We start from the raw sequence: 25,024 nt of genomic DNA, 5'->3' as shown, positions 1-25,024 counted from the left end.
AGGAAGAATTGTTGTTTTGTTTTTATCTTTTTGAGACAAGGTCTCCCTGTAGCCCCAGCTGTCCTGGAACTCACTATGTAGACCAGGCTTGAACTCACAGAGATCCGCCTGTCTCTGCCTCCCGTGTGCTGGGATTAAAGGCGCGCCATCATGCCCGGTAATATTGTTATTTTTTATTTGATTTTTGTTTTTTCTTCCTTTTTCACAGAAACATAATCATACTTACAATGTTTCACTTGAATATTTTGCTTTATTCACCCCACCTCACTTAACTTGAATGATTCAGAATTCTTTTCCAGGCATCTCCATGGCTTTTTTTTTTTTTTTTTTTACTGTTTTCAAATATCCAAGATATTTTTCTTTCTTAAGCTTTGCATATTTTAAGGGTCACAGAATACCTTCCACCATTTTGTATTAATACATTTTGAATCTAAAATCAAATAAGGAAACATCATAATTCGTGAAACAGATTTGCCTTCTCATTCCATTAAGGAAGAAATGTGATATGATTTTTATTTATATTTGGAGTAGGGGTGAAACTTAAAGATGGTATCAATAAGCATCACAGAAAAGACAGAAAAGAGGATGAGGGAGCATTTCAATCACTGTGGGCTCTTCTAGAACATACCAACTACAGTGATCCAAGGAAGTAAGCTACTGGATGTCTGACATTCCCTTAGCCTATCTTGACTTCCATACGACTGAAATTTCTGTAGCTTCCCGGCAGTAGCTCCCTGCTTATCTCCCTACCAGTGCTGCAGAGTTGATCCATGTCTTCTGCGATTCCATTAGGCCTAAGGGTAAGAGCCTCCTGGAGGCTTCCTAGGTTGCCTTTCTTTACCTCTACTCTTCCACCGGTGCCTTGTATCTCACATTAACCAATGCTCACTGCCCAGCACCACTGGGCATCTTCTACCTCTCTGCCTCACTTCTCCATGCCTAGAAGGATGCCTTTTTACAGACAATTCCTACCAGTCAGAACATGGCAACTACTTAAGGCCCTCTGGGCAATATATCTCTCTCCCTGAGCACTCAAGAGTATTGCTTCTTCTCTCACTAAATTGGTTATATGTTAATCCTCATTGCTTTGAGGTCATTAGTCATTAAAGAAGTAAGACATTCTGGAAGGTTGGTCTTATCTCACTAAAAAATTTTCAAATTATGAATTTTAACAGCATTTGCTCAAACCCTTACTAGAGCATTTTGGTGGTTGAGTAATATTTCAGTGCCTAACAACCAAAGATAAGAGGAAAAGTATATAAAATATTTTTTGTCTTTTTTATCACTATGTCTTTGTTTTAACTACTTAACTGTGTTACTATATTACAAATCAGCCACAAAAGATGTAGCAAATAAACATGACTTGTATTCAAATAAAACTCTATTTAGAGATACACATCAGCATTTCCCAGAAAAGAGGTACATGTATCTCCCATGATACTCATTTCCTAGGGCTGATATAACATGGAACAATAAAGCAAATTCTGAGGGTCATAATTTCAAACATTCAGGTGTTGGCAAGACCATGTTGTATCTAAAAGCTAAGTAGAAATTCTTTCTTGATACCTCCCAGCCTTTGGTGATTTGCTGTCCATTCTTCGGCATTCCTGGATTTTCAGCTCCAATACTCCACTCTCCACGGCTTCATTATCAACCGTTTTCTTGCTTGCACGTCTTTGCATTGTCTCTTCTCCTTATGTGAGACCAGTCATATTGAATCAAAGCAAACCTTAACTGAATAAGACCTCATCTTAATTTGATTGCATCATGAAAGACTCTCATCTTCATTGGTACTGGAGGGTAGGACTTTGATGAAGCTTTTCCCACAACACAACTAGGTCCGTTTGAATCCAACCCAATGACTGACATCATTTTTCAGTGGAATCTCAAGTTGTCATGATGGTGACAGGGATAGAGCTTGTTTGGCAATGCATTTTTCGGGTATTACACTGGAGAGATGCCAGGACAAACCTTTCTTCATCCTTATCATATTCATCATGTCATACTCCCTGGTGTCTGATACATACTCTCACTTCAACATTTATTGTTAGAAAGTAAGAAGTGTTGTACCTAATTTTTTTCTCTATCTCTCTTTCCCTTTCACACACACAAGAAACCTACTGAGTCCAATTAATTTTGCTCATATGTACATATGTTTAGTGGTGACAAGTCAGGACTCAGAAACATATCTGGGGGCTCATCCCTGGAGCGACCTCATTTCACCTCCCTCAGCATTCGTTGATGTTCTGTAGCTCTTCAGCTAGGGATGAAGTCTTGTGATATTTTCTCTCGTCCATGTTGGCACGTTAACTAGTGTGGTAATTTTTCCGGTCTTATGCAGGCGACTATACTGTTGATATTTCATTTATTCTAATGTCTTAGGAAGAGGAGAAATGGACTAACAATAATTAGAAGTTAAGAGGTGATGTTTATTAAAATGGAAGAGAGCTACAAAGAGTAGAGCAGAACTGATTTGGCAATGCTGCCATTTTTGGAAATTATCTCTTGACACATCTGATGATTATTGCAAATATGAGGTTTGGAGATTCTCCAGTATAAGTGTAACGAAGCAAAAAAACCCACTGCTTTAGACTCAGTTCTATAAATGGCTCCTTATACTGGTGTTACTAGTTTTCAATGCCAAAACCTTAACTGAAGTATCTAAGTATGGTGCACTTTGGTGAAGAGTTGATATGGCATGATTTAACATGCTCAATCATTTATACCTGAAAGGATTCTTTATGTCAGAATTATGTATAGATAACAAAGAAGTCTATTAAAACTTACTGAATCCACAGTGAGTCATAACAATTAAAGTTGACTACCCAGTGTTCATACATCACTGATTACAGCAATAGATGTGTGGTAAATTCAGAACTGGTCTATATCCACACCTTAGTATGAGCCTTGGACCAGTGTGACAAGTCAGTGGCCTCTATGAGGGCATGAACAAGATGAAACTGAACTGTCATAGTCCCCTGTCTGGGATGTCTGATTCTTGTCACTTATCTCTGCATTCCTATGAGCCACAGCTTGATAGACCCAGGCTCAATAATGCTCCCGTTTTCAGGACTGAAATATATAAGTCATTGCCATTTTCTATGCATTCTGACTCATCCATACCTTTTAATTCTGTTGCGTGAAAAATTCTACTTGCTGTCCAAAGTAAGAGTTAAAAATTAACCCCCATTTAATGCTCAAATCAGTTTTTATACTTACTGCAGTCAGATACCTGCCAGTACCTTCCCAATGGCAATTGCTGCTAAGTCACTGGAACTACATATTGTGTAACTGATGATAGCATTAAAACACCAGATATTTGTTGTTGAAAAACATCCATACCGGCCTTTTAGCCCTTAACATCCCTGTTACCAATATATGGCTCCCCCATAACAAGACCTACATGAGAAAGTAAATTATCCTCCTAGTGTGATCTTAGTAATTTGTAGAAAGAAATATGTTTACTTCGGGACTGCATACCTGTTCTGCTTGGCAGTATATTTTCATTTTCCTTTAAAGGAAACAAATACAATGGGCTCCTTTGTTTAAGGGCAGTATTAAAGGGGGAAAACAGGACTTTGAGACTGTCAAAATGATCTGACAATGGATCTAAGAAGTCTCAAAATACATAGACAATAGTATATGTATTCTACTTTTAGAATATGTATATGTATTTAGGTTAATCATCAGACCTTTGCTTTAATTTTTATATACTTTGTTAGTAATCATAGCAGGACAGTGAGAAGTGTCATGTGCATTATTTGCAAAATTTATTAGCATGCTTTATAAATAATTTCTCCTATGTTTCCTGATATTGTGGATACCCTAATGTTATTTTGACTGAGATCATGGGTCACGTTCCTTCAAAGAGAAAATGGATTGGGAAGATTGCTTAGGACTTCAACTTAAATCCCCAGTCCCCGTGTCAAAAGCAGGACATAGTCATACATATACTTGTACTCTCAGCACTGTGGTGGGAAGAGACAGAAAGATCACTGGAGCTTACTAGCTGTCAGCTTAGCTCCAGGTTCACTGAAAAACCTGTATCAAGGAAAATAAGATAAAGAATGACAGAGCAGGGCACCCAACTTCATCTCCTTGACTCCAAGGGGTCATTTACCTACATATGTGCCCATATATGAGAGAGAGAGAGAGACAGAGAGATAGAGAGACAGAGACAGAGAGACAGAGAGGAGACAGAGAGGAGAGAGACAGAGAGAGAGAGGAGAGAGACAAAGAGAGGAGAGACGGAGAGAGGAGAGAGACAGAGAGAGGAGAGAGGCAGAGAGACAGAGACACAGAGACAGAGAGAGACAGAGGTAGAGAGACTTAAAATTCATTGATTTTCCCTCCCCCAATCATTCTTTCATTCATCTCTCTACACTTCTTTCCAGATTAGTCAATTAGTGTGATTCTAAAAGTGGGGTTATTTGACTTTGTTACTTTGGAAGTCTTACTTAAAAATAGAATGGGGCCACATCTTAAGCCTACTCTTCATTTAAGACCTGATATTAAAAGTTAGTAAGAGCACCCTTAACATTTCATAATTGAATCAGGGTTGTTCAATATTCATGAAAGACATGGTTAGTGATAAAGAGTGTGCTTTCCTAGAGATTCCTATTTATACTCTGCCTCTGTTTTTAATCACCCTTTTCCTCATTGTAGGAATTGTTCTCTTTTTTTCTTTGCTAAAAACAACTTTGGAAAAAGTTAAACTGACTTGTTATTTTACTGTATCACAATTTCAACCCTAGCTTATTTACTCACATTTTCGAAATATGCTTTTTGAATATTTTACATATGCTTTCCTTTGCATTATATTTTAGCTGGTATTAGATCAGTATTATTTAGGTTAGCAATGACCACTTTGATTCATATTTACTTACAAATACATGCACATAAGCTTGGTACCAGTGCATTTAATCTGGCATAGAAAAGTTCCAATTATGTGGACTGACCTTGAAAAAGTCAGTTGTGAACTTGTAAAAGGTATATTAATAAAAACGTTTGCTCAGTAGTGTAGTAAACTTTAGCAAATGAGATGCTTAGGAAAAAAATGCATAAAGAGCCAGAGACACGGCTTCTTGTCTAGACCCTGCCCCGAGTTGGTCATGTGAACTTGAACTTGAAGGTCCTAGAGAGTTGACTTTTAAAAGTTAGGAGTTGGGTCCTAACAGTAAACTCACAATGTCTTTCAGAATGTGTCATAGTTTAGATATTGAAATAGTTTAGAGCGACTTGTGTGTGCTGGATTTCTACAAAATGCTGAGAGCCAACTTTGCTCCCTCCGAAGCCTATGAGGAACATCTCCTGTTACTGTATCAGTTTGCTTAAAAGCCCTAAAGGCATATACAAGTAAGCCTTGGCTTGAACATTGATAGGTAAATCGAGTCAAATCAGGAGAAAGCTCCAGACACAGACAAGAACTCTGGAGGGATAGAATTGTTGGCAGAAAAAACGCACAGGGCATCCCCAGTTCAGAGTGGAGGAGCTGACCAGTTAACAGGCTGTTGGTGGTGGTGGTGGGGCTTTTATTGGGGATTTGGGGGGATGTGGAAGGCAGAAAATATTTTTTAAACAAGTTAGGTGGGAGAGACAGCCCAGGACTTATCAGGAGAGAACAGCCTCTGTCAAACCGCACCCTTCCATCAGCCAGGATCTGGGTCATGGGATAAAGGGTCTGTACAGTGTGAAACTTATCAGGGTGAAGTAGCTTGTACTGAGAAATCCCCTACATCTGTGGGTCTGGGGTGCACGGGCCTGTTTATCTTCTAAGATTATTAAAGGGGAAGCAGGCTGTGCTGAAACAGCTCCTGCAGTAATCCGGTCTTGAGTCAAAGGTGTAAAGAATCTGTTTATCTTGTCTGTAGATAACCAGGATGCTCATTAACTCATTTCGTGTAATTCCAGAGGGCTTACAAAACCGTGAGGCCCTGGTGCATTGGTCAGAGGGTTGCTCCAGATCCAAACAGTGACAAAAGTTATATCAGGAGACCTAGAAATGTAGAAGCCATTTCTTCACTTTGTTATATTACTGATCCTCTTTTTCAATATGAAGTTCCAGGGAAATGCCTGATCAATACCTAGTCTGACATACTTCTTCTCTTTCAAAGACATTTTAAAAATTCTCCTAAGATCTCATCTGTTGAAAATTAGATCACAATTTTCATATGTGGTCCAAGAGAGAAGCTGTATGAGAAAAACAGAAACAAAAGCAAAGAACAATAAAAAGAATGAGCATCTCAGGTTATCTTCAATTGAAATGTTTCCTGGGAAGATGGAAGGTTTTCTGTGATAAAGATGGCTGGATTTGACTTCTGCTACAATTCAGGCTGCATAATACCCTCCAAGAAGTTCTTAAGTTCTAGAATGCAAACATTAAATCTACCCTCTTATTATTCATTTCTTTACATCATATTGTACTTGGCAGGAGACTAGGGTGCCCTCTGTATTTACCTACTAAGTTGAGTCTCTGTGCTCTCTATATACATTTGGAATTAGAAGCTGACATTTAAAAATATTTTAAGATTATGTTTACATATTATGTGAGTACTGTACAATTTGGGGAGGTGCTTCTGTGCTTCAGCAGACCTATGGAGGTCAAAGAACAATTTATGGGTTCTCTCCTTCCACCATGTAGGTCCCAGGTATTAAACTCAGGTCCTCAGGCTTGGTGACAGGTGCCTTTAACCACTGAGCCATCTCAATGTCCCTTGGATGGCAGCATTTTTGAGGATTACGTTATTTTTCCTGTGTATTCCAGAATCAATCTGCAGTCTTGATTCCTGCTTCCCTCATCATATTCAAAAATTTTGAAATTCACACTTAAATTACTGAGCACTTTTATCAGACTGCTGACATCCAGTGGGTTTTAATTTGTGTCATTGTAAGGGAAATGAAGATCTGATCAATAGAAACCTTTATATTGACAGGAGTATAATTAAATCAACAGCATGCTTTTTACAGATAGTCTTACCTTACATATTTTGGATGATTAATTCTTTGGATTCATACAAAAGTTAATTTATTGAATACTTCTTAGATGTACACACTTATTTATAACATGTTTCCTAAAGCATATTACCGATTATTTCTTATAGAAGTACATTTATTTCAGAATGAATTTTGCATATTTATTACTTTCTTTTCTCTTTATTTTATAAAAAGGTAAACTGAGAGGTTGGAGAGATGGCTCAGTTAATAAAGTGCTTGCTGTGAGAGAATGAGGGCCTGAGTTCAAATCCTTAGCACCCACATGCAAAGTTGATCCCTGCAGCTTGTGCCCTTAATTCTAGTGCGAAGGAGACAGACAGGAGGATCACTGGGACTTGGTGGCCAGCTCCTCTTACCCAATCAGTGAGATTCACTGGTTATCAATGTGATAATCAGTTTCAAAAACTATTGCCCAGAACAATAGCGAAAACACCAATGTTGACCTCTGCTCTCTTTATGGCCCTCCCTGTATACATAAGGCATACACCACACACACACAGACACATACACACACACACACACACACACACACACACACACACACAAATTTAAGAGATATATAAGTGAAAATTGTTTCACTGGTGATCTGCTGTAACTGTATTTTCTCCTTAAGCTCTGTACATCACTTTAACATTTCCAAGTTTAGGATCTAATATTGTATTCCAGTCCAAAATGATAATCACCTTTTTATGGAATGTGTCACTTGCTACATTTAACAGGTCTTTGCCAAAGTCTCCTCTGTGAAGTGTGCCATATTGCAGCTTGATATTGCTGCTCTACAACAATGTAAAATTTGCCTTCACCTTTTCCTACCAACCCTGGTAAAGGATACAGCTTAAATAATTAAAATCCATATGCTTAATGATCTGTGCCTTTGCAAGGTGGCACATTACCATCTCTAATGATGTGTAATAGCTCATAATGTTCAATACACTTAATCACCAGTTACTGGCATTTGTTTTACTTTTGCATACGGAACATATTTCTGTAAAGAGAAAATTAAAATGAACCCTACTCAATTAACAGTCTTTGGTAGACAATGCAGGGCTTGCTCAAAGGAGGACACAGGTTTGTTTTTGGAGCTTCTAGGAGACCCTGGACTGGGCATGGAGAGGTCATGAGGCCTTGTTGGAATTTTGTTAGTGAAATTGTTTTTTGATTGGCTGCTGTTTCCTTGTATTTTCTGGTCTCACAGCCACTCTGGAACTGTGATAGGAGTTCCTGATTGGAATGTATAGAGAGTAGGATGCTGGTCCCCTCCAGCCACTAGACATCCCCTGGACATTCTGAGTCCTTGTACTGAGGATGAGGATCGGGAGGTTCCCTCCAGACCAGAATGTTATCAGTTTCACAGTCAGCAGGGACATTGAAGTCAACAAGTCTCTGACATTTCCACCTAATTTCTTGTTTTCTCAGGGAGCTATTTGAGAAAATGAAGACTGTCAAGGAGTCACAAAGCCCTCTGCTTTCTGGAATGACATAAGAACAGGCAGCCTTCTCATTTTGCAATATTGATATGGTTTTGATGTCGTCCATGTTAATGATTCCATTTGTCTACTTGTATGTGTGTATGTTTGTGTGTGTGTGTGTGTATGCTATATTCATATATGTGTGCAAATACACCACAAGAGGACATTTTGGGGGTACTACTTTGCATGCATGCACATATGGAGGCCAGAAAAGAATGACAAATATCCTGCTCTAATACTTGCCACCATTTTTCCTTGAGATGTGGTCTCTCACTGAACTTGAACTTTTTTACTGCCAGTGCCATGCTGTTTCTATGACCATAGTTCTGTAATATAAACTGAGGTCTGGAAAGGTAGTACCCCCTGCAAATACTCAGGATTGCTTCAGCTACCTGGGGTCTTCTTTGTTTCCATATGAAATTAGGATGAAGTTTTCCATTTCTGTGAAAATGTCATGGAGATTTTTATTTGGATTGCATTGAATCTGTAAGTTGCTTTTGATAGGATGGTAGTTTTTACTATATTTATTCTACCAATCCATGAGCATGGGAAGTCTTTGCATTTCCTTGTTTCTACCTCACTCTATTTGTTCAAAGATTTAAAGTTTTCACCAAATTAGGTTTTAATGTCTTTTGTTAGGTTTATACCTAGATATTTTTTGGACTATTATGAATGGGAGAGTTTCTATGATTTGTAGACTGATTTTGCAGCCTGCCACTTTGCTGAATGAATTGATCAATTATAGAAGTTTTCTGGTGAAATTTTTTAGATCTTTTATGTATAATATCATGTCATCTGAACATCAGGATAACTTGACCTCTTCTTTTCTTGATAGAAAACCTTTAATTTCCTTCTCTTGTCTTATTACTCTAGCCAGAGTTTAAAGTACTGTATTGAAAAGTAGTAGGGATAGCAGACAGACTTCAGTAGTTCCTGATTTTAATAGAAATGTTTCAAAGTTTTCTCCATTTAGAATGATGTTACTGTGGGGTTTTTTGTATATAGTCTTAATAATGTTGAGGTATGTTCCCTCTAGTCAAATTCCCTCCAGGACTTTTACCATATATGCATGCTGGATTTTGTCAAAGCCCTTTTCTCTGTCTATTAAGAGGATCATGAGATTTATGTCTTTAAGTCTATTTATGACTTATTATGTTGATTGACTTACATATATTGAACCCTCCCTGCCTCTCTGGAATAACATTGACTTGATTTTGATGGAAGATCTTATGGATGTGTGTCTGTACATGATTAGTGAGTATTTTGTTGAGAATCTTTGCATCTATGTTCATTAAGGATATGGACCTACAGTTTTCTTTTTTGTTGTGTCTTTTCCTGGTTTTGGTATTAGAGTGATGCTAGCATTGTAGGAGTTTGGGAGTTCTCCCTCTGTTTCTATCTTTTTGAATAATTTAAATAGTATTGGTTGTAGATTTTTTAGAAAGTCTGGTAAAATTCTGCCATTGGGCACTGGGCTGTTTTCTAGTTGAGAGGCTTTTTTTACCATTTTGAATTCCTTATTTGTTATTGGTCTATTTAACCTGTTGATCTCTTCTTGGTTTCACTTTGGTGGTTTCCATCCATTTAGAAATTTATCCAGTTCATTCATATTTTCAATTGTAATAAGTTGTAGGTTTTTAAAGTATCCCCTTATAATGCTCAGGATCTTTTTGGTGTCTGTTTTCTGTGTGTGTCTCCTTTCATCTCTGATTTTGTTGAATTTGTTCTCTCCTCTTCCTCCTCCTCCTCTTCCTCCTTCTTCTTCTTCTTGTTAATAGGGCTAAGGGTCTGTTTATCTTGTTTATCTTTTTTGATTTTTTGTATTGTCTTTGTTTCTTTCATTAATTTCTGCTATGATACTTGTTATTTCTTCTCTTCTGCTAGGTTTGGGTTTGGTTTGCTTTTTCCTTTCAGATTCTTGAGCTATACCTTTGAGTCATTTATTTGTGCTTTTTTTGATTTTTAAATGTAGGTGATTAGAGCTATAATCATCCCTCTTAGAACTGCTTTTAATATATCTCAGAGATCTTGTTGTGTTGTGTTATCATTTAGTTCTAGGAATACTTTTATTTCTTTCTTGATTTATTCTTTGAGCCATTCATTATTCTGAAGTGTGTTGTTTAATCTCCATGAGTGTGTGTAGATACTAAAGCTTCTTTTGCTATTGATTTTTAGTTTTATTGCATTATAGTCTGTTAGATTGCATGGAATTATTTCAGACTTTTTGTATTTGTTGAGAATTTTTGTGTGTGTCCCAATATTTGGCCACTTTTAGAAAAACTTTCATGGGCTACTGAATAGAATGTGTATTCTTTGGTGCTTGCATAGAATATTTGGTAGGTGTCTGTTAGGTCCATTTGATTTATCAATAATTCAGATGTTTCTCTGTTTATCCTTTGTCCAGTTGACCTATTGGAGATAGTGAGGTATTGTCATCACGTACTACTACTATGTTGGAGTAAATCTGTGTCTTGAAGTCCTGAAGTAATGTTTATATGAAATTGCTTGTATAATTGTTTTTGGTCAATTCTTCCCTTGATAAGAATGAAGTGACCTTCTTTACCTCTTTTGATTAATTTTAACTGGTCTATTTCATCATGTAGTATCTATCCTTGAGTTTGAGATGAATTTCCTGCAGACAGCAAAAAGATAGATTTTGTTTCTTAATCCATTCAACCAGACTGTGTATTTTGACTGAGGAGTTGAGGCCATTGATATTTAAATTTATTACAGAAAAATATGTATTTGTTACTGTCATTTTAACTTGTTTTTGTTCTTGGACATATTTTGTGTTTCCATAATTATACCTTCATTTGTTTTCTTTCTGTAGCTTCTTGGGTATGGTCACTTCTTTCTTCAGGTCTTCATATTACTTCAAGTATTCTCTGTAGGGCTGGTGTTAAGGACATAAATTCTTTCAGCTTATTCTTGTCATAGAAGATTTTTTTCCCCTTCACCTTATGATAGTTTTACTGGACAAAGTGTTTTTGGTTGGTATCTGTGATCATCACTTGGAATACTTTGCTCCAAGTTCTATGGGCTTAAGTAGTTTGCATTGAATTCTCATGGGTTGTAATTCTAATGGGTTTTTCTTTGTATGTAAATTGTTGCTGTTCCTCTTGCAGCTTTCAGTATTCTCTCTTTGTTCTGAAATTTTGGTGGTTTTGCTTTGCTATGCTGTGTGGAGTTTCTGTTTTGGTCTTATCTATTTGGTGTTCTATGTGCTTCTTGTATCTGTATAGGTATGTCTTTCCTTAATTTAGGAAAATTTTCTTCCATAATCTTGTTGAAGCTCTGGTAAATACCTTTGACTTGGGGTTCTTCTCCTTCCTCTATGCCTATGATATGTAAATTAGGTCTTTTCATTTCCTGCATATTCCACTCCTATGCTTTTTAAATCTTTTTATATTATTTACTTGAGTGGTCCAGTTCTTCAAGTTTATCATCAAATCTTGATATTCTGTTTTTCATTTCATTCATTTTGTTGGTGAGGATTTTTTCTGACATTTCAAATTGACTTATTGAGATATTCAGTTCTACATTTAATTCAACCTGAGCATTCAATACTTTGATCTCGTTCATGAATTCGTTTTTTAAAATATTTCATTTATTATTTTATTTTATGTGTATGAGTGTTATGCCTGCATGTAGGTAACTGCACCCATGTCATGCAATGCCTGTGGAGGACAGAAGAGGCTGTCAGATCTCTGGATCCCCTGAAACTGGAGTTACAGACAGTTGTTAGTTGCCATGTGGGTGCTGGGATTCAAACCCGGTTTTCTGTAAGAACAGTCAGCAGTCTCTCCAGCCCCTGAATTCACTTTTTAAATCCTGAACGGTTTTGTCATTTCTTTCATCCACAGTTTTCTATTTACTTAAAACTTCAGTCAGCAGTTTATCCCTATCCTTTTGGCTTTGTTTGAGTTGTTTTTGTATATTCTTTAAATTTATTGAATTCCTTTTTGAAAAAAAAATTATTAAGCATTTTTACATTTCATGTAACATTTCTTAATCAAATTTAGACACCCTTCTTCCATCTATACCACACACACACTCCCACCAGACCTCATACATTATGCCATACATGTCTAGTCCTATCTAGTCAAGCAATTGTACCCAGAGTTCCTTTGATGCGAGTTCATCCACTGGAGTCTAGTCAGCCTATCTAGAGTTTGTAAATAAGATATACTCTCTGTTACCCAGTGGTAATCGGTCTCCAACAGTTCTTAGGCTAAGGCTGGCCTACCATGCATTTCCACTGCTGCGCTCTGAGCCCTTGTCTGATTGAGTTGGCGTGGGTCTTCTGTTTCACACTGCCATTGCTGCAACTTCTCATGTGCAAGCTTCCAGTGGCCTGAAAGACTGTTTCTCTATGTTCTTGGACCAAATCTGGCTCTTACAATCTTTCTACCCTCTCTTCTGAAACTGTCCCTGAGTCATGCATGGGTAAGGATTAATATAGTGTCCTATCCAGGTACATACACTACGCAATTTCTTATTTTCTAAAAGTTGCCAGTTGTGGCCTTCTGTGTGCCTTCTGCTCTGGTATATAAAGAAACTTCACTGGTGAGAGTTGAGGGGTGCACTAGTTTTCTCTCGACCCCCTGTTCCATTATGTTTTATGGGCCATAGATATAGAGGTTCCACTGTAGATGTGTCACCTAGGACTAGGCATCTCTCAGACATATTTTCTGTGTGTGAACAGTTGTGCAACTCTGCAGTAGCCTCCATCTGTTGCAAAGAGAAGCTTCTTTGATGAGTGATGCACCGTATACTTGTCTATAAATATAAAAATCCATATGTAGCATATGGTAAGAAATTTCATTTTTCTAGAGATATGACAGACATAGGGTTTTCTCTAGGATCTTTGATCTCTCCACCCATGTGTATTTGGCTGTGTTTACAATGCCACTCATGAGTTCACTCCCATTAAGAGGGTTTTAAGTCCAATTAGATAGCTGTTGATTACTGCCCAGATAACTGTGCCACTTCTGCATCAATAGAGGTAGTTTGCTGTGCCAGTCGTTATGATTATTAGGCTTTAGGGCTGGGTTGGATCATTGATTGATTTTTTTATACTGTAGCAGCTTGCATAGTATTCTCAAGAACTATGAGTGCAAAACTTCAGGTAGAAGAATTCCAAATCAGTTCCTGCTACATTGCTCCAAAGCCTGTGTCCTAAATTCTTAAATATGTCCTCTCTTCAGCAGTAGAGCCTTCTCTTTGAGTTCTGGAAGATAAACAAGAGCTCTGGCAATAGTCTGTGTTATTTTTTGAGTTTCTTGGACTACTCTGACCAACACTCAAAGGGAGGTCTCTCCTGTCTGGCACTGCGCTCCTTGCCATACAGCCCCCAGGTATACACATGCATCAATGTTCAGATACCATGTATGCACTTTTCAGTGGTTTCTTGATCCAACACATTTCCCTCTGGCTTCCCTAGCCCCACAAGCTCTAGTCATCTCACTTCTCCCCGGCTCCTCATCCAACCTCCTTCCTCCACAGTCCAGGCACCACCATTATCCCCACTCTCCCCCCAATAGCACCACCCTCCCACCATCCTCCCTCTCTCGATTTCCCTCCTCCACCACCACTACCATGGACACTACATTTCCCTTCCTCCTCCCCTCCTACCCCAGCACTCCCATTTTCCACAATCCCCAACATCTGTCCCTTACTATCCATTTCTTTTGGGCTCTTTCTTTCCTTTTCATATTTTCTTGACTGCTAGTGTTACATCAGGATACATACTTATATATAAGGGATTGGTGCTACAATCTACAAATAAGGAAAACTGTCACTTGCTTTCTCAGTTTGTGTTACTTAGCTTGGTATAACAATCTCTAGTTCCATTTATTTGCTTGCAAATTTCATAATTTCATCTTTTCTTATTGCTGAGTGGAACTCCATTGTGTAAATGTACCACATTTGCATCACTATTCATCAGTAGAGGGACATTTAAGTTGTGTCCATCTTAGTTATTGTGAAAAGAGCAGCAACAGATACAGATGTACAGGTATCTCCACAGTAGGATGAGTTCTATGGGTACATGCCAAGGAGTAGTATGACCATATCATATCATATATTCATTTTTAGTTTTTTGAGAGCTCTCCACAGTGCTTTCCATAGTGGTTACACGAATTTGCATTTCCACCAGCAGTAAATGAGTGGTCTGCTTTCTCTACATCCTCATCAGCATTTAGTGTCTTTTGTTGTCTTGATCTTTTCCAGTCTGACTGGAGTAAGATGGAACTTTAAAGTGTTTTTTGCCTGCATGTCTCTAATTACTAATGATATTGAGCACTTTTTTAAGGTGTTTCTTAGCCATTTTTATTTCTTCTTTTGAAAACCTCTTTTCGGGTCTATAGCCAATCTTTTTATTGGGTCATCATATTCTTTTATCATGTTTATGATTGTTCTTTTAAATTCTGGGTCCTGGGGTCCCTCTAGGTAGTTCTCATTGTAGAACAATTCTATTGGACTTCTGGGCATTGGTGGGAACCTATTATATTGTTATTTGTATTTTTTCATTGTGGTCTGGGCATATGGATTTCTTTTGTTGCTTGTCTGTCTGATATGAAACTCAAGCCTTCCTTTTTTAATTGATGTTTAATTCTGTTTATATTGTTGATATAGTTTGGTTGTTTTCTGATCCAGTATAAATAGTGTTTTTGGTCTGGCTTCTTGATTTATTATTGGAGGGACTGTGCAGATACAGTCTGGCTACTTATTAGGTCTCGAAGAGGGCAAAGGTGCCTAGGCCCAAGTCAAATTAATGAGTGTAAACTTGGCTGTTTCTAATTGACTGAGCAAAGAATGTGTGCGCCACGGACTCAAGTGACTGGGGCTGGTCTCAAAGCAGAGGAATGGTGGCCCAGCTTGACGGGATCTGGCTATTTCACCTGGCTAGTCAGGTGCTCTCCAGCAGCCTCAGTGTGCTTAGTCTGCTTTCTTTATTCTCCCCGATATGGAGACGTTTTCCAAAGGCTCCTTTTAATTAGGGAGGAGGTGAGAGGAAGAGACTTATATAAAGTTGTGGCAAGTGTGAAACACTTGTATTGAATACACATTTGGTAATTGCCACCTCTAATTTAAACTCACGTAGGACTTCCAGAGTTGTATAGTTAGAAAGGTCATCATTGAACCAGGACAAAAATGAATTTTTAAATTTCTCCAAAGCTCTTGTTATATATTGAGCTGTTTGTTTGCACCTGCACATGAAGTCTAATCTCATCAGAGAAGAAATAGATGATACAGGACTCTTTCAAAAACATAACATTATAATACATTATAATTGTAACTTTAGCTGAGAGACTAACATATTCTTATCTGCCTGTAAATGATGACTGTCTCCTATGTGTTAGGATAAATGACAGCTTGCAGGCTTAATGTTATCACTGGTTATGTAAATTGTCTAGGTTTTGTTTAATAAGTATGGTGTAATCATTTCTATTAAAATATTGAATAAGTTGCTTCATCATCAATCAAATAATCAGTTCTGTTACCTTTCATTCTTGAGTATAGTGGAAGTTTTATGTTTCTGTACACACTCTGCTATGCAAAACTCTGTTAATGTTTCTTGCCAGCCCCCCTGGTCCCAGTGTGCATCCACCGCTGACTAAGTATCAGGCTTGTCAAGGTTAATCATCTCCCTTTGTTTCTCACTCCTGGGGTCCCTCTGTGCAAACATGTACCTGTCTCCAGTATCCTTATTATGAATCCTTTATCCCAGTTTCTTTTTACTAAACCCACTAACAATATTTCAGACACCTTTATTATCTTTTTCCTTCTATATTATGTTCCCTATTTTCCTGGTCTAGGCTTCACCACTGCTCTGACTACAGTTACCTTTGTCCTCCTGCCTAGTTTCTCTTTAATAATCATGCTTCCTCCAGTTTATAGCATGTGGCTGAAAGGGTCTTCCAATAATAAAGATTTATTACTATCACTTCCTTCCCAGTCAAAGGTACAGTCCAAATCTCTTCTGTGGTGTTCCAGATTGTGTTCCCTCTCCCAGCTTCTTCCTCACATACCCTTCCATGGAACCATGGATCCGTACACCAGCCTGAGTCTTCCGAGCTTTACACAATGTTCATCTTTGTGACAAAGTTGAAGAGCACCATTATTTTTCATAGCAGATAGCTCTCCTATACCACTTTCAAACTATATGAGTAAATCACTAGTTTCTGTCCCTCATCTACATTCTTCCTCATGTGTCTGACACTTGATCACTGTATTTTGATGTGCTGTGTTAAAAAGCCTGTTTTCTCAAAGAAACATGAATTTGTAAAACAGGATATTCCTGACTTATTTTTCCAAATCAGTAGAAGTATTTTATTGTGCCAAAAGAGTTTCTATAATCCAGGGTCATGTTTCTGGAATTGGATAACTTCTAAAGCCAATTACAGAATGTGACATGTATCAGATGTATTCAGTTTTCTTGAAGAAATGCTCCCTATATTAAAGAATAAGTTCCCAGAAGACCATTGGAAGACTGGATCTCTGGATTCTATGTACTTGATTTTCATCTTATTAGCTCAACTAAAAAAGCACAGTATATTAGCTACTTTTTGTTGCTGTGATGGAAACACTGACCAAAGCAATTTATAGAAGGAAGAGTTTATTTGAACTTAAGTTTCCAGAGGAATTATAGTCTGTCACAGCAGGGAGGCATGGTGGCCAGAGGTGGCTGGAGCAGGAACGGAAGCTAGGCTCAACATCTTCCAGCAGGCACAGGAAGCAAGAGGGCAACTGGAGATCCAGCAAGGCTTAAGAACTCTCTAAGCCCACCCCCAGTGATATCCTTCCTCCAGCGTGGCTGCACCTTCTAAGACCTCCCCAAACAGCTCTACCAACTGGGGACAAAAGGTCCAAATACTTGAAGCCTATAGGGGACATACTCATTCAAACCACCACACACAGTATTTTGTTATGTTGTTTGTTATCTTTAGCTGGGCTTTGTTCTCTGTTAGTTTTCTGAAGCTGGGTCTTGCTTCATAGGCATGACTGGTCTAGAATTTAATATATAAATCATAATGACCTCAAAGTTACTGCTATCCTCTGCCTCTGCCTCTTAATAGTACAGTCTTGAAGAGGTCAGTGTCTTAAGATTCGGCCCTCCATGGGGCAGTTAAATATCTCATTTGAATGTCAGTAATCTGATCTAGTTGCTTAGTAATTGGCTTTGGCTCCAAGGGAAATGAAGAAATTAGAAATTAAACTTAATGCAAGTTAGTCTGTTACTAGACCAAATACGTCCAAAGGTTCTTATTGATGTCAAAAGCATGATTTTATGGCTTGCTATGATATAACACCTGTGTCCAACACCCATGTGCATGCACACTGGTATGCTAGATGTGAGAAGCCCTCTGCAGTGCGGAGGTGGCAGAAGCACCAGCTTTGCAGTAAGAGCAGTAATGGCGCATCCACAGAACTTCCGGTTTTCTAGGCTCTCAGCCTTCTGAGTACCCACTTCCTTTTCCACATTTGTCTTGCAGGTGAGACGATGCGGATTGCCTCCTCTGAGTTTGCTGATGACCCATGCTCTTCCGTGAAGCGGGGAACCATGGTGCGGGCAGCACGGGCTCTGCTATCAGCTGTAACGCGTTTACTCATCCTGGCAGACATGGCGGATGTCATGAGACTTTTATCTCATCTGAAAATTGTACGTATGTAGATGTCATGAGAACCTCCTCTCTGTGGGACATGTTGACCCTGTTCAGGACTGCTCTGAACCGCTGCTGGGCATCTATCTTTCTTTGCTCATCTGTAACTTAGCTACTCACATTTACAGAGCACCTTCAGATTGTTTTAATACCACAATTATGTTCCACAATGTATTCAACAAGCTAAGACTCTACTGAGTCATTTCCTTCCCTTAAAATACAGAGTTGGGCCGGGAGTGGTGGTGCATACCTTTAATTCCAGCACTCGGGAGGTAGAGGCAGGCGGATGTCTGTGAGTTCAAGACCAGCCTGGTCTACATAGTGAGTTCCAGGACAGCTGCGGCTACAGGGAGACCCTGTCTCAAAAAGACCAAAAAAAAAAAAGAAAATACAGAGTTGGGATTCCCCCCGCCCCTCCCCTTTACCTTCTGGAGTATATCACCATGACATTCTTTTAGACTTTGAACCATAAGAACTCCGTGCATCTGCCTTTGCCCTCCCTCCAGATTTCGAGCAACATCAGCGTATATGCTAATTTATGTGTTAATATATGTATTTGTACCAATGTTAGCCTGGCAGTAACACAGTGAACATCCACATCTTGTGTGACTGTAGTCAGTCTTTTTCCACCAATCACCTAGAATAAGTCTGCGAATATGTGTTACAACAATCCATAGAACATAGGTACCTTCCTTGTTATATTTTTAATTTTTAATTATTTTGTTTTCTGGTGTAAGCAAACTCATCCTGGTCACAGATTTTAAGGGATCAGACAGCAAGGCAACTTCTTTAGGCCGTGACCACTGGTCCTTCCACTGTTGTAGTAGTTGCTGAATAGAATTTGCTTGTAACTCTGCTGTTCAAAATTTTCAACCAAATGAAGGAGCAAAATTTCTCTGCCCAGAGAATTGCTATCCTGTGTTCTCAGATGACAGTTCTTAGACAACTGGCACCAGCACTGGACTTACTTCTTTAGATGATGAGATATAAGCCACAGGGTTTCCCTTTTATGGAACCGTATGATGCTTGTTTTAGCCTCCTCACACCTGGGAATCACACTGCCTTATTATGGTTCCTACCTACAGGACCTCAATGTTTTATATTATTTTTCAGTGAAATGAAACAAGTTGTGGTAGGGGCCAAGTGACCTGAGATGAATAAGGAAAACTGAGGGCTAGAGAAATGGCTCCGTGGTTAAGAGCACTGGCTGGTATTGAAGAGGACCTGGGTTTAGTTCTCAGCACCCACATGGTACCTAACAACCATCCATAACTATAGCTCTAGGGGGTCCACCTGTGTTGTGTAATGCCCCTGGAGGTCAGAAGAGATACTCTGGAACTGAAGTTGCCAATGGTTGTTAATTGTGTGGGTGCTGGGAACTGAACCAGGGTCTGGTGCTGAGAACTGAACCTGGGTCTGGTGCTGGGAACTGAACCCCTGTCCTCTGCAATCGCAGACCATGCTCTTAACCATTGAGCCATCTCTTCAACCCTAATGAAATATTTTTTTTTAAAAAAAAGATTTCTTAACACAATAATGAAAGCTGTTCTCTTCACTGTTCTCAGCTTTGTTCAGTTGAAGGGACCGAGTCAGTTCTTAAATCCTAAGTGTTATCTGTCAAGAAATCTTGTGCAGAATAATTTCCAGTTTATGCACAAACTCCACAATATTTTTGAAAAATTTCAAATTCAAGACTTCCATCCTGAGCTCTAAGGCCATATACCCTTAAAACAGAACACAACTTTTAATGATTTCCAAGCAAGTCCCTGAGAACACAAAACAGCCTGCTTGGGGTTTTTGCTGTTGGAATTTTCCAAAGAGTATATCCTCAAAACTAGGAAAGCTTCCTACAAACTGCATGAGGTATGCAAATTCAAGGAGAGGTTTTGTCCATTTCACATGATTTAGAGATGCAACTCATTATTAGGCTTTGGATACTGTATTCAGAATAACTGGGTTTAATCCAAGTATGCCTTCTACTTGTGAACTGGGTGGTAACCAGCACATAACCAACCTCCTTATGTGTAAGATGCCTCATCTGTTTAACTGTGACTAGTGTACCCAAGGTTAGCAATATGCCTTTCTGGGCCACATATACCCACACTTATTCTAGGTGCTTGGTGCCACAAGACTAACTGTAGTCATAAAGGAAGTGGTCAGATTATTGTTCTATTGCCAGAACTATGATAGGCTCAAGTACATACATTTCCCATGGAGAAATTCCTGAGAAGCACTTGCCACAGAGTCTGGCAGATAGGTAGATGGTCCCTACCCATGGGTGGTGAGGTCCCTGAAGCCCTTGTAGATTGCAGTGCTGGCTGTCACTCCTCTGGGTCCATGTATTTATAGGGATATTAAATGCTACAAATAATTCTGTACTCAACTATGACAAAGGATAGATTTTATAATTTTTCACCTCATACCTTTACTCTCTAAAGGCAGCATTTTAAGAAAATATGTCTACAAGATGGCAGTATTCCTTAACGTTAGCAGGGGGAAATAGGGCTGGACCCCCAGAAATTGAGGTATCCCATATGTCATTGTTGACAGTGCTATTCCTTGGAGAGTGATAACAGGCAGAATATTCTCCCTGAACTGCCCATATAAGAAAAGTGTTCTTTGAATTTGCATCTGTGTGCTAGTGCTGGGGCTCAGTGCGTAGACTACTTGCCTTTTATGCACAAAACCCTGGGCTTAATACCCAGTACCATATAAACCTGGCATGGTGACACATACTTGTTATCATCACAGTACTCAGGAGATGAAGCAGGAAGATCAGAAGTTCAAGGGCATTCTCACCTACATAGTGACTGAAGCCAGCCTGGAATTCTTGAGACGCTGTTTCTAAATAAATAAGTAATAATAAATAAACAATAAATAAATCCAGGTCTGTGACACTATCCATGATACCAGCTCCTACCTGTGATCCTGTGTGCTGCTTTTAGCCTGCTCTTTTGAACAGTGTTGTCAGCTCCTCTCTGTACAGCATGTTATAAAGTCAATTGCATTCTATCTTTCACGTAGCAGATTAAGGAAAACTTTTAAAAAAGAGCACAAAATCATGCAAAGGTCAATCCAGCAATATTAAGTACTCTGTCAGACTGTCAGTGGTAGCATTAAAAATGATTATTGACTAAGTAACATATTTGTTCTACTTAGAGCTCAGAACTGGAGTAAACAGAGGTGGTAGAATGATGCTATCTTGTGGAATTAAAGAGGAACTACAGTCTTTGGTGCTGGTACTGACATACATGCCACAGCCTGTGTTGCATTTTGGGTTCAGTTCAGTCCTGATTTGATTGAATGGAACTATCTTTTCATACCCCCACAAAAATAAAGCGTATGCTGACAAAAGTCAATATTTATGAACATTGTGCTTAATTTTGTTGTGTAACATGCTAGTAAAAAGCACAACCTCTTGAAGTATTGCAAACATCTGCTTATTTTACAATTTAAGATTAAGAACATGGGATATTAGTAGTTGATGGCTGCTGAGGAAGAAGAGTCAATTTTCTTTAGGTGAGTCCCCTGGTAGGCAGCCCATGTTCTAGCTGATGGCTGCACACCCATGCACACAGAGCCAGCACTAATTAGATTCAGTGGGTTAAAAAAACAGTACATAAAGTTTGAAGGGGAATGTGGTGAGGGAGGTCTGAGAGGAGTTGGAGGAGGCAGTTTGGGTTGGATATGATAAAAATACATTTTAAACATGTATGAATTTCCCAAAGAATAAATACAAATGTATTTAAAAACCAAAGCAAAACCATATGCACAAAACGTGTACAGCATCAATTCAACCAAAATTCCAGCATGGGTCAGGGAGGGGCTCATGAACCAAGGAGCTGCTGTCAATTGATGACTGCTGGGAAGGTAGAGTTAGATTTATTCAAGGATGCCATTGCTCCAGTTACACTACACTCATGCACACTAAGTGAACTCTGTGTGTTTAATAAAAAAGCACACAAATTTGGGAAGACATGGTGGTGGGAGGCATATAGGAGAGAAATTGGAGGGGAGGGAAAGGGATGTGAATTTCATCAAAACACATTATGTGCCTGTATGAAATCATCATGCATCACCATGAATATCTTTTTCAAAGATGTTTGCAAATAAACAAGTTTCTTAGTTATGGATAATAGGACATAGATGAGAAAAAAGAGTAGCAGGTGCTGTATAGTTGATTTTCTTGTTGCTATAACAAAATATCTGGCAGGTTAGCTACTTAAGAAAGAAAGGATTTATTTTGGCTCACAGCTTGAGATGATACAGTCTATCACGGAAGGGACATCATGGCAGCAGATTGCTGCATGGTAACATGTGTATGCAGCTACACTTGAGTATCCTCACCTACATCTTGGAACATGAAGCATAAAACAGATCAGAGCTGGAAACAAGTTGTGACACCTCAACTCCATCCCCAGAGATCAACCTATTCCAATGAGACTCCACCTCCTGAAAGTTCTACAACCTTTCAAGGCACTGTAGATACCTAGGGACCAAGTAGTGAAACACATGAGTCTATGGGGGACATTACACATTCAAATCGCAATAGGGTTTTCTAATCAGAATAAAATAGGGATTCTGACTTTTTTTGTTGGTTCAGAATTGAAGAACACCTACAACTTTCTGCCATTTTACTTGCTACCTGGATATTTTAGCTTTAATCATTACACATTAATTTTAGGCCATATAACAAAATTTGTTGGTGTTCTTTACAGATACTAATTTTTCTCATATCTTAGTAACTTACAGGAACTCAGCAGAAACTTATTTGTGTTCTTCTGTCAATATAGTTCACTAAGTAGATGAAAGATAATCAATTTATTTTTCTAAAACACCTAGCATCATTCTGTGCTTTATAGTCCAATATGTAATTATTAGCAAATTGAGCAAATGCCAGTTAGCCTCTAAAAGTGAGTAATGAGTAATGAGTTTGGGCAGTACATAAGTTTTTTATTCTTTTGCCTCATTCTTAGAGTTGGAAACTGAAGTTTATGTCCTTCACCCTAACATAAGAGTATTTTAGTTGTGTATAGTAGGACATCTACTCTATTACACAATTGTCTATGTTTGCTTTTCTATTGTGTTATATTAAAGATTCACAGGGCTGCAAAAAGTTTTCACTTCTCCTGCTGTTCTAGAGTCAGGAAAGCAGTAATGATACCACATGTGGAGTCAGTGTTCCTGAGCACAGTAATCACTTGTTCATCAGACACTATTGGAAATCATGAATTATGATAATAATCACTCTTGTTACTGTAGTTTCTAGGGACTAATTCCTCAGTCAGATACCTGGTATGTCATGGAATCACTCTACCCTGTCAGTGTGTTTTGTTGATATATGGCACTTCAAATTTTTAAAGGATACCCCACATTATAATCAGCGATCATGAAGAAGAGTATTTTCATCAGGATCCAAATTAATGTAATCAGATTATATTGTGAATTTATATGCATAGCTGACAGCAATATACATAAACTCATTTAGACCTGTGTACTCCAAAAAAAAAAAAAAAAACACCTTTCTCTATCCTCCAACTAGGTCCTCTAATGATGGAGTTCTTCATTATTAAAGAATTTCTACTTGAAAAGGGGAGTAACAAAATACAAAACAGTAAACACTTAGGCGATTTCTTAAGGAAGTCATAATTTGTTAGTGGCCACTAGGAACAAATCGAATCCTGCTGCACCATTATCTGTGTGCATTAATAACAGGATAATCTTAGCTTTACCTGTGCTCTTTGTGGTGTTCAGTCTTGTGTAGACTCAGCAATATATTATTTCTCAATAGTATGCATTTCAGACCTGAAGCTATATTATGACTCTTGTGCCTGAATAACAACACTCAATTGGTAGAAAATAATTTCCTCTCTTATTACAATATGGCTGTTTCTTAGTATATCTTTTCTGTCAGAGCTATCATGAAATTAACTTTATGCAGCTAAATTGATCGTAATTTACTAACTTGGTAATTTTTTTCCAGAAATATTTAATGAGTACTTATTGTGCTAAGATACATAACTTCAAAGGTGACTCTGCTCCTACTTTTAAAATTTATATGATTTTAAATCTATAAGATCCAAAATTTATATGATTTTAAAAGTAAGAAAGCTTGAAATGCACGTTGGGAAAGCCATTGAGTGGTACTAAGCTTTAGAATGTGGCTTGTCATTTAAATAATTCTGGTAGTTTACTAAAAGGAGGTGTGAGACCTCATTTTAAGGCGGCTGAAATTACCCTGACCAGTAAATAAATGAGAAGGTGAATTAAAGCAATGAAAGCACACATGATGAAGAAATGAATTTTAGTATTAAGGAAGTTAATGAATGAAACCTGTAGATGCATCAGATGGACAGAGCTCTTACAGAGTCTTCTTAGGCAATGAGTCATTTTTAAACTCAAACTCTATCAGCATTATACAATCACTTTCAGAGAAACTGAGGAAGCCCATCTCAGCAATTAAGAGAAGGGGTTATTGATCAAAGAACCTAGGTACAAACCCATGGTGCTACATTTATCTGATGTGAAACCTTTGGTCAGATGAGTGAGTCTTCTGTACCAACTTTAGTCTATATACAGTGGGGAAAGGAAAAAATCAAATTCAAAGACCTGCTTTGGAGGACTAAATTAATGTACTATTTAGAACAATGTCTGGGGTCTGGCTTAAGTGCCCTCTGTGATAATTTTTTTTTCCTCTTCCTTGGAACCAGTTTTTAATGCCCTGAGAAAAGATTTACATATTAAGAGGAAAATCTCAACTGCCCAGAGTCCTTTCAATGGTGTGTGTGTCTCTCTCTCTCTCTCTGTGTGTGTGTGTGTGTGTGTGTGTGTGTGTGTGTGTGTGTGTGTGTTGGTGGCACGTAAAAAATTTATATCAGTATAATAGAAAAAGAGGTC

General features: G+C 38.3%; 1 protein-coding gene across 2 annotated transcripts in view; it reads left to right on the top strand.

Annotated features, from left to right (window-relative positions):
• The window catches only part of Ctnna2 (catenin alpha 2), a 1,380,618-nt gene that overhangs the window by 371,017 nt on the left and 984,577 nt on the right, over nucleotides 1–25,024 (top strand). For both annotated transcript variants that reach the window (XM_008852324.1, XM_008852323.1), the window contains exon 4: nucleotides 17,960–18,126. In XM_008852324.1, the coding sequence (XP_008850546.1) occupies nucleotides 17,960–18,126 (167 nt within the window). The remainder of the gene's footprint in view (nucleotides 1–17,959; nucleotides 18,127–25,024) is intronic.

This window comes from Nannospalax galili, unplaced genomic scaffold (genome assembly GCF_000622305.1).
Source record: "Nannospalax galili isolate Female #2095 unplaced genomic scaffold, S.galili_v1.0 scaffold726, whole genome shotgun sequence".
In the NCBI taxonomy this organism is placed as follows: Eukaryota; Metazoa; Chordata; class Mammalia; order Rodentia; family Spalacidae; genus Nannospalax; species Nannospalax galili.
Note: the sequence above shows the minus strand (reverse complement) of the source record. Positions and strands in the feature narration are given on the sequence as shown.